The sequence below is a fragment of the Scyliorhinus torazame genome, chromosome 7, assembly GCF_047496885.1.
Source record: "Scyliorhinus torazame isolate Kashiwa2021f chromosome 7, sScyTor2.1, whole genome shotgun sequence".
Taxonomy (NCBI): Eukaryota; Metazoa; Chordata; class Chondrichthyes; order Carcharhiniformes; family Scyliorhinidae; genus Scyliorhinus; species Scyliorhinus torazame.
In genome coordinates this window covers 323449104-323459848 of record NC_092713.1, presented here as the reverse complement: position 1 = coordinate 323459848, position 10745 = coordinate 323449104, and the positions used below count along the sequence as shown (strand labels likewise).

Below are 10745 nucleotides of genomic sequence, written 5' to 3'. Positions count from 1 at the left end.
CCCAGGTTAAATCGTCCTCAGGTGAAATTGGACAAAGAATCCTAATTTCCCAACATCATTAAATGGGAACAACCGTTAGGCTGCTGAGCCAGGGACAGTTCAGTTCCCAACTCCATCCCTCATTCTGGGTTCCTTTAAATAATATGGTCAAGTTTAAAGTGGAAAACACAGGTGAAAATGTCATTATATTTGTGGAAAATATTGCTGTGCTTCATAGGATAAGTCTAATCTCCCTCAAAGGGGAGAGTAGACTTTGGTGACTTTCATTTCTTTTCAGTGTATTGTTAGACATACGATTTAGCACCATCTTTCACAGCTGTGGCCTGTATACACATTTATTTCAGCCCATCTTCAAATCAAGATTCTATATATTCTCTTTAAGGGGCATCTTGACAAATACATGAATAGGATGGGAATAGAGGGATACGGACCCAGGAAGTGTAGACGATTGTAGTTTAGTCGGGCAGCATGGTCGGCACGGGCTTGGAGGGCCGAAGGGCCTGTTCCTGTGCTGTACTTTTCTTTGTTCTATATGTTTGACAGTATTTCAAAACCACTGCTTTTCACATTCCAATTCTGTAGGGGAGTGGGACGAGGTTGAATGTTCTTCAGCGAGCCAGTGGCTGAATGGCCTCATTCTGCACTGTAAATATTCTGAGCTATTTCCATCATTCCTTCCTGGGGCTTCGAAAACCTACGGTCAGCTTCATCGAACCAAACCTCGCCCCAACTCTATGGCTGGGATTTCTGGCCCTGGTGGAGATCCTGCCAGTGAAAGGGGTTGGAAAATCTTATCCTATGAAGCATAGCGATGTTTTCTACAAATATAATGAAATTTTCACCTGTGTTTTCCACTGTGAAACTTGACCATATTATTTGAAGGAACCCAGAATGAGGGATGGAGTTGGGCACTGAACTGTCCCTGGCTCAGCAGCCTAAAGGTTGTTCCCAGTTAACAATGTTGGGAAATTAAGATTCTTTGTCCAAACGACGCTTCGCTGTGATCTGGGGCGAAATTCTCCAGAAACGGGGCGATGTCCGCCGACTGGCGCCCAAAACAGCGCCAATCAGACGGGCATCCGCCCCAAAGGTGCGGAATGCTCCGCATCTTTGGGGGCCGAGCCCCAACATTGAGGGGCTAGGCCGACGGCGGAGGAATTTCCGCCCCGCCAGCTGGCGGAAACGGCCTTTGTTGCCCCGCCAGCTGGTGCGGAAATGACATCTCCGGGTGGAGCATGCGCGGGAGCATCAGCGGCCGCTGACAGTTTCCCACGCATGCGCAGTGGAGGGAGTCTCTTCCACCTCCGCCATGGTGGAAACCGTGGCGGAGGCAGAAGGAAAAGAGTGCCCCCACGGCACAGGCCCGCCCGCGGATCGGTGGGCCCCGATCGCGGGCCAGGCCACCGTGGGGGCACCCCCCGGGGTCAGATTGCCCCGCGCCCCCCCTAGGACCCCGGAGCCCGTCCACGCCGCCTTGCCCCGCCGGTAAGTTGGGTGATTTAATTTACGCCGGCGAGACAGGCAATTTATCGGCGGGACTTCAGCCCATCTGGGCCGGAGAATCGAGCGGGGGGGCCCGCCAACTGGCGCGGCGCGATTCCCGCCCCCGCCGAATATCCACTGCCGGAGACTTCGGCAACCGGCGGGGGCGGGATTCACGCCAGCCCCCGGCGATTCTCCGACCCGGCGGGGGGTCGGAGAATGTCGCCCCTGGTTGGGCAACTTTTATACTGTGCAGCAGGAAACATCATATTGGGGAATGCATAAAGAAAATAAATTAGATCACCGCTTCACTGATGACAATCTTGTTGTCAGGAAAAGTGGAAACATGGAGTCAACTTTGGATTCTGGAAACTGAAATGAACAGGACTTTGAAAAGATGCTTTCAGCCAGATGGATGTTTTAGTTTTTCGCCTGAAAGCAATTTACGAGGAGTCCACAGGATGCAGATGTTAAGCAACTTGGCATAGGGGGCTCAAACAGTTGTAGGGAGTACCAATAAAAGGGAATATACTAAGAGGGGTAGATGAAGTGAGAGATCTTGGCGTACAGGTACACAGGCCCCTAAAGGCAGCAGTTCAAGTAGACAAGGTTGTTAAGAAAGCAAATGGAATGCTGTCCTTCATTGGCAGAGGTATAGCATATAAAAGCAAGGATATAATGGAATTGTATAAAACACTGGTGAGGTCACAACAGGAATATTGTGGACAGTTCTGGTCACCACATTATAGGAAGTATGTAATGCCCTGGAGAGAGTGCAGAGGAGGTTCACAGGAATGTTGCCAGGACTAGAAAGGTGTAGCTACGAGGAGAGATTGGATAGGTTGGGGTTATTTTCCTTGGAACAAAGAAGACTGTGGGGTGACTTATTTGAGGTGTACAAAATTATGAGGAGAAGAGATAGAGTGGGCAGGATAAAGTTGTTTCCCTTGGTGGAGAATTCTAGAACCAGGGACATAGATTCAAGATAAGAGGCAGAAGGTGTAGAGGGGTCATGAGGAAAAACCTTTTTACACAGAGGGTAGTGGGAGTCTAGAATTCGCTGGATCTGCACCTTAGACTATAAGACCATCAGACCACTCGGCCCATCGAGTCTGCTCCGCCATTCAATCTTAGCTGATATTTTCTCATCCCCATTCTCCTGCCTTCTCCCCATAACCCCTGATCCCCTTATTAATCAAGAACCTATCTATCTCTGTCTTAAAGACACTCAGCGATTTGGCCTCCACAGCCTTCTGCGGCAAAGAGTTCCACAGATCTGGCTGAAGAAATTCTTCCTCATCTCTGTTTTAAAGGATCATTGCTTTAGTCTAAGATTGTGTCCTCTGCTTTGATATTCTCTGTGCATCTTGTGTAACTGACATTGCAAAACATGTCATATTTTTACTAATAGCATATAATTCCCCAAATTGACATGTTTTGGTTTCAGACAATCCTAGGTAAAACCTCCACACGAATCTCAAATACCATTTTGTATCTTCCGCTTGACAAGACGATTGGATCATGGCCAACTCATTGAAAACAGCAAAACTAACACCATAACCTTATTAAATTTATTTGGTTCAATAAATGTGATAAATGATGGTCAGATGATCAACCAGACCCTGAGATACATATATATATACCAGTTGTTAAAATCATTGTTTTTAGCTTGTTTTCTTTTCTGCTGTCATTATAATTTGTTACCTGTCCAGCTCTTGTCAAATTTCAGCAATTTGGCTTTGCTATCGGCATGATTATAGCATCGTGATTCTTGTCAGTATCAAGTGACAGGGAGAAAAGGTGAGGCAGAATTCCTTTTCTCAGTAAATTGCTAGAATTTCCACTATTAATTATAACTTGGTAATGTCATGTTGAAGCTCATTCTTTCTATGAATGGCAGAACTCAGTTCTTGCAGGAATTTGTCCTGTGCTGCCAAGTTTGGAACCGTGTTTGCCTTCAGCTGTGCCACAAGGATTGGTGTGGGGTCGCCTGGATTGATGTCATGGTTCATCGACAACATCATATTGACATCCTGCACTTCCTCGTATACAGGTTCAGTGTTAGCGTTCTCATCTTTCTGCTGTTGTTCAAACAGGTCATGTTGCACCTTCATTGGCTGAAAGGAAGCAGAGTAAACTTAGAAAGGCATAAATTAAGCATTGCCTCATCCATTCAGTAAAAGCTCAGATTTTTTTCTTATCGATTATATTTACCCTACACAGGTTTGTAATGTCCAGGATCATGCAATACATAAAATCATGCAATGTTCAAGATCATGCACCTTCTAAGATCATGCAATGTCTAAAATCATGCAATGTCGAAGAGCCTTTGTGAGTGTGTGAGCATGAGAGAGAGTGTAGCGAGAATGTGTGAGTGCATGGGAGCGTTTGAGCATGTGAGTATATGCATGTGAGGTTATGTGAGCGTGTGTGAGATTGCATATGAAAGCACGTGAAAGAGGTATGTGAGCACTTGAGAGAATGTGTGAGAGAGTGTGTGAAAGTGTGAGTGTGTGTGAGAGTGTGTGAGAGAGTGTGTGAGAGAGTGTGTGAGAGAGTGTGTGTGTGAGAGAGTGTGTGTGTGAGAGAGTGTGTGTGTGAGTATGTGTGAGAGAGTGTGTGAGAGTGTGTGTGTGAGTATGTGTGTGAGTGAGAGTGTGTGAGTGAGAGTGTGTGAAAGTGTGTGTGAGAGAGTGTGAGAGAGAGTGTGAGAGAGAGTGTGTGGGAGAGAGAGTGTGTGGGAGAGAGTGTGTGGGAGAGAGTGTGTGAGAGTGTCTGAGAGAGTGTTTGTGAGGGAGAGTGTGTGTGAAAGAATGTGTGAGAGAGAGAGTGTGAGAGAGTGTGTGTGAGAGTGTGTGAGAGTGTGAGAGAGTGAGTGTGTCTGAGAGAGTGTTTGTGAGGGAGAGTGTGTGTGAAAGAATGTGTGTGAGAGAGTGGGCGCGATTCTCCAAAATGGGGACTAAGTGTTCACGCCGTTGCGTTTCACGACGGCGCACAATGGGCGTGGGGACTACCGATTCTGGGCCCCACAGGGGGCCAGCATGGTGCTGGAGTGGTTCACGCTGCTCCAGCTTCCCTTCCTGGCGCCAACTGGGCACCGCACCAACCTGCGCATGTGCGGGGGACTTCTTCAATGCTCCAGCCCCGACGCAACATGTGCGGGGGTTCTGGGGCCGGAAGCAGAACAAAGTAAGCCTGGGAGGGGGGGGTGGGGGGGGAGTGGCCGGCCGATCGGTGAGCCATGATTGCTGGCCAGACCCCATCGGAGGCCCTCCCCCCGGTGAAGGAGTGCTTTTCCCCGCCCCACAGGCCACCCCCCGACCCTTCGCGCAGAATTCCCGCCGGCAGCCACCAGGGGTGAACGGCGCCGGCGGGACTCTGCCGTTTTCGTGCGGCCGCTCGGCCCATCCAAAGAATTGGCGGCCCTGCCGTGAACAGCGGCCTGCGATCGGCGGCGCGCCAAACGCGGCGGCGCAAATGTCGCCGTTTCTCCGCACCTCAGAGAATCACGCGGCGGCGTTGGGGCAGCCCGGCGCGGGGCTCGGAGAATCGCGCCCCTGGTGTGTGAGAGAGAGAATGTGTCGGAGAGAATGCGTCTAGCTGCGTTTTTCCTGGCACTTGTAGCACCGGGAAACACAAGACTACAAAACGCGACTCGCGTTCGATAAGGGGCCTCAATGGGGAACACGCAGCCCAAGCTAGCCCGTTTTGTACACTGGGGAGCTCTGCTCGCTGAACTCCTCAGTGTAGTGAAAGATCAGAATGCCATTTTTAAATGGAGGGCACCCCCAGGTCAATCACACCTGTGCAAAAAATGCCAGCTTGGCACCCTGGCAATGCCAACCTGGCACCATGGAAGTGCCCCTGCCAGCTGGCAGCGTCACAGATACCTTGGCAGTGCCAGGCTGGCACTCAGGTGGCACTTCCAGGGTGAGAGGCTGGTGGTGCTAGGGTGCTCTGATGGCACCAGCAGTGCTGGGGTTCCATCCTGCCCAATGGGCATGGCACCCTGGGGCCTCTGATCCCCTGGGAGACCCCCACATGTGCCGTTTCATCTGGTCTCCAATTGTGAAGACCAGTACTGAACAGCATTTGCCCAAGGTCTCCAAGGCAATGGAGATTGATCCCATGCCTGAGGTAACTTGGGAATCTGCACATTAAAGTGAAAATAGCTATCACACTTAATTATGCAGATTTGCTAAAAAGTGGGCGGAATTCACATCGCAACATCCCGCACGATCATGTTCGATCTCTGTCTAGTGCAACAGTTTGCCTGTGATACTTCTCTGATGGACAAACTCAACCAAGTAGTATACATGAATGAGATAGGTCAGCTCGATATCTATTACAACAAGGGTATAAAATGGCTCAATAGGCCTGATACTCTCCCCCTTTTTTAACAAAAATGTTAAAGCCTTTTGCAAGGCGTAATTCAGAAATCCCAACAATGGAAAAAGTTTCATGATCAACAAAATTCAACTACAATTCTTACCATATCGAAGCAGATACAGAGATAAAATCCAATGGGATGAATTCAGGCTGTTAGATGCATGGACATGATATTGTACTAATGCAACCATGCTCAAAGCTCCTACAAAAAGCGATATCAAGCTTTGCGGCTAATTGCTGTCAGACAGTAGCACAGATGTACTTACAAAAAACATTGAGAGTGTTCTCCGAGCATGTAGGCGTCGCTAGAAGAAAATAGGCACAGAGACAGTAAGCAGAGCTAAAAGCACAAATATGCACAGAAATTCAACACGGTGGTTTCCTTCAACACTCAGGTAGTCCAAATGTAGCAATTACACATTGTATTGTTAACTGTAAGCAAGATACATTAATTCACACCATTTTCTATTTGTGCTCTCCACTAGAGACAGGATCACATCACCAAAGTGCAATGAATGTGATGCGGGAAATCTCCCAATTAGTTACTTCCTAATCTCATAAAATTATATTCGGAAATCAGGAAAGCTTCACAAAGCAATTCTTGCTCCAAAAGGCTGTGGATGTTTAGTTAATTAAAGCTTTCATGACAAAGATTTTTATTAGTTAAAGGCAGAGAGAGATAGTGTTAAAGTGGCTAAATGGACTCGAGGTACAGATCAAACAAGATCTTATTGAATAGCAGAGCAGAGGCTTGAGAGGATGCCGTTCTACAGTTGCTATATTGATCTTCTGAGTGGATTTGCCAATCCTTCTCATGCAGTAATGGGCAACCTGGGCTAGTGAGTGGCTGCATGAGGGGCCTCCTTCATCTCAGCGGGCCACAAGATTGAAATCAGACTTGTTCACTAACCATGACGCCATGAATAGGATTAAAGACTTCCTGTGGCAGTGATGTGCTGAGCAAACGCACGTCAGGTGGCTCCCCTCCCTATCAGACCTAAAATAACAAGATTTCAAGGACCTTTGGATCAAAAAGCCACCCAAAATGCCCCTAAACCCAGAAGATACTAACGGCAAAGTAGTAGAAGGGAAGATGCCGGCAAACAAACAAGAACAAACAAAGAACAAAGAAATGTACAGCACAGGAACAGGCCCTTCGGCCCTCCAAGCCCGTGCCGACCATGCTGCCCGACTAAACTACAATCTTCTACACTTCCTGGGTCCGTATCCCTCTATTCCCATCCTATTCATGTATTCGTCAAGATGCCCCTTAAATGTCACTACCGTCCCTGCTTCCACCACCTCCTCCGGTAGCGAGTTCCAGGCACCCACTACCCTCTGCGTAAAAAACTTGCCTCGTACATCTACTCTAAACCTTGCCCCTCTCACCTTAAACCTATGCCCCCTAGTAATTGACCCCTCTACCCTGGGGAAAAGCCTCTGACTATCCACTCTGTCTATGCCCCTCATAATTTTGTATACCTCTATCAGGTCTCCCCTCAACCTCCTTCGTTCCAGTGAGAACAAACCGAGTTTATTCAACCGCTCCTCATAGCTAATGCCCTCCATACCAGGCAACATTCTGGTAAATCTCTTCTGCACCCTCTCTAAAGCCTCCACATCCTTCTGGTAGTGTGGCGACCAGAATTGAACACTATACTCCAAGTGTGGCCTAACTAAGGTTCTATACAGCTGCAACATGACTTGCCAATTCTTATACTCAATGCCCCGGCCAATGAAGGCAAGCATGCCGTATGCCTTCTTGACTACCTTCTCCACCTGTGTTGCCCCTTTCAATGACCTGTGGACCTGTACTCCTAGATCTCTTTGACTTTCAATACTCTTGAGGGTTCTACCATTCACTGTATATTCCCTACTTGCATTAGACCTTCCAAAATGCATTACCTCACATTTGTCCGGATTAAACTCCATCTGCCATCTCTCCGCCCAAGTCTCCAAACAATCTAAATCCTGCTGTATCCTCCGACAGTCCTCATCGCTATCCGCAATTCCACCAACCTTTGTGTCGTCTGCAAACTTACTAATCAGACCAGTTACATTTTCCTCCAAATCATTTATATATACTACAAAGAGCAAAGGTCCCAGCACTGATCCCTGTGGAACACCACTGGTCACAGCCCTCCAATTAGAAAAGCATCCTTCCATTGCTACTCTCTGCCTTCTATGGCCTAGCCAGTTCTGTATTCACCTTGCCAGCTCACCCCTGATCCCGTGTGACTTCATCTTTTGTACTAGTCTACCATGAGGGACCTTGTCAAAGGCCTTACTGAAGTCCATATAGACAACATCCACTGCCCTACCTGCATCAATCATCTTAGTGATCTCCTCGAAAAACTCTATCAAGTTAGGGGACGACTTACCAGGGGTAAGCCATGGGGTACGGGCCTCTGGCACGGAGTCTGTCCCTGTTGCTCAGAAGGGAAGGGGGGAGAGGAGCAGAGCATTAGTAATTGGGGACTCTATAGTCAGGGGCACAGATAGGAGATTTTGTGGGAGCGTGAGAGACTCACGTTTGGTATGTTGCCTCCCACGTGCAAGGGTACGTGATGTCTCGGATCGTGTTTTCCGGGTCCTTAGGGGGGAGGGGGAGCAGCCCCAAGTCGTGGTCCACATTGGCACTAACGACATAGGTAGGAAAGGGGACAAGGATGTCAGGCAGGCTTTCAGGGAGCTAGGATGGAAGCTCAGAACTAGAACAAACAGAGTTGTTATCTCTGGGTTGTTGCCCGTGCCACGTGATAGTGAGATGAGGAATAGGGAGAGAGAGCATTTAAACACGTGGCTACAGGGATGGTGCAGGCGGGAGGGATTCAGATTTCTGGATAACTGGGGCTCTTTCTGGGCAAGGTGGGACCTCTACAGACAGGATGGTCTACATCTGAACCTGAGGGGCACAAATATCCTGGGGGGGAGATTTGTTAGTGCTCTTTGGGTGGGTTTAAACTAATGCAGCAGGGAACCTGGATTGTAGTTTTAGGGTAAGGGAGAATGAGAGTATAGAGGTCAGGAGCACAGATTTGACGTCGCAGGAGGGGGCCAGTGTTCAGGTAGGTGGTTTGAAGTGTGTCTACTTCAATGCCAGGAGTATACGAAACAAGGTAGGGGAACTGGAAGCATGGGTTGGTACCTGGGACTTCGATGTTGTGGCCATTTCGGAGACATGGATAGAGCAGGGACAGGAATGGATGTTGCAGGTTCCGGGGTTTAGGTGTTTTAGTAAGCTCTGAGAAAGAGGACAAAGAGGGGGAGGTGTGGCGCTGCTAGTCAAGAGCAGTATTACAGTGGTGGAGAGGATGCTAGATGGGGACTCTTCTTCCGAGGTAGTATGGGCTGAAGTTAGAAACAGGAAAGGAGAGGTCACCCTGTTGGGAGTTTTCTATAGGCCTCCTAATAGTTCTAGGGATGTAGAGGAAAGGATGGCGAAGATGATTCTGGATATGAGCGAAAGTAACAGGGTAGTTATTATGGGAGACTTTAACTTTCCAAATATTGACTGGAAAAGATACAGTTCGAGTACAATAGATGGGTCATTTTTTGTACAGTGTGTGCAGGAGGGTTTCCTGAAACAATATGTTGACAGGCCAACAAGAGGCGAGGCCACGTTGGATTTGGTTTTGGGTAATGAACCAGGCCAGGTGTTGGATTTGGAGGTAGGAGAGCACTTTGGGGACAGTGACCACAATTCGGTGACATTTACGTTAATGATGGAAAGGGATAAGTATACGCCGCAGGGCAAGAGTTATAGCTGGGGGAAGGGCAATTATGATGCCATTAGACGTGACTTGGGGGGGATAAGGTGGAGAAGTAGGCTGCAAGTGTTGGGCACACTGGATAAGTGGAGCTTGTTCAAGGATCAGCTACTGCGTGTTCTTGATAAGTATGTACCGGTCAGGCAGGGAGGAAGGCGTCAAGCGAGGGGACCGTGGTTTACCAAGGAAGTGGAATCTCTTGTTAAGAGGAAGAAGGAGGCCTATGTGAAGATGAGATGTGAAGTTTCAGTTGGGGCGATGGATAGTCACAAGGTAGCGAGGAAAGATCTAAAGAGAGAGCTAAGATGAGCAAGGAGGGGACATGAGAAGTATTTGGCAGGAAGGATCAAGGAAAACCCAAAAGCTTTCTATAGGTATGTCAGGAATAAGCGAATGACTAGGGAAAGAGTAGGACCAGTCAAGGACAGGGATGGGAAATTGTGTGTGGAGTCTGAAGAGATAGGCGAGATACTAAATGAATATTTTTCTTCAGTATTCACTCAGGAAAAGGATAATGTTGTGGAGGAGAATGCTGAGCCCCAGGCTAATAGAATAGATGGCATTGAGGTACGTAGGGAAGAGGTGTTGGCAATTCTGGACAGGCAGAAAATAGATAAGTCACCCGGACCTGATGGGATTTATCCTAGGATTCTCTGGGAGGCCAGGGAAGAGATTGCTGGACCTTTGGCTTTGATTTTTATGTCATCATTGGCTACAGGAATAGTGCCAGAGGACTGGAGGATAGCAAATGTGGTCCCTTTGTTCAAAAAGGGGAGCAGAGACAACCCCGGCAACTATAGACCGGTGAGCCTCACGTCTGTAGTGGGTAAAGTCTTGGAGGGGATTATAAGAGACAAGATTTATAATCATCTAGATAGGAATAATATGATCAGGGATAGTCAGCATGGCATTGTGAAGGGAAGGTCATGCCTCACAAACCTTATTGAGTTCTTTGAGAAGGTGACTGAACAGGTAGATGAGGGTAGAGCAGTTGATGTGGTGTATATGGATTTCAGCAAAGCGTTTGATAAGGTTCCCCACGGTAGGCTATTGCAGAAAATACGGAGGCTGGGGATTGAGGGTGATTTAGAGATGTGGATCAGA

The 10745-nt window shown here is 48.1% G+C and overlaps 1 protein-coding gene across 5 annotated transcripts in view; it reads right to left on the bottom strand.

Moving 5' to 3' along the window:
* Positions 1-3039: 3039 nt before the first annotated feature.
* Positions 3040-10745, bottom strand: part of arap3 (ArfGAP with RhoGAP domain, ankyrin repeat and PH domain 3) — an 806627-nt gene continuing 798921 nt past the window's right edge. For 4 of the 5 annotated variants that reach the window (XM_072512821.1, XM_072512820.1, XM_072512824.1 and 1 more), the window contains 2 exons: positions 6138-6176; positions 3040-3599 (listed from right to left, as the gene is read on the bottom strand). In XM_072512821.1, coding sequence (XP_072368922.1) covers positions 3333-3599; positions 6138-6176 — 306 coding nt within the window. In that variant the 3' untranslated portion in view covers positions 3040-3332. The remainder of the gene's footprint in view (positions 3600-6137; positions 6177-10745) is intronic. The other variant, XM_072512825.1, reaches the window with a different exon arrangement.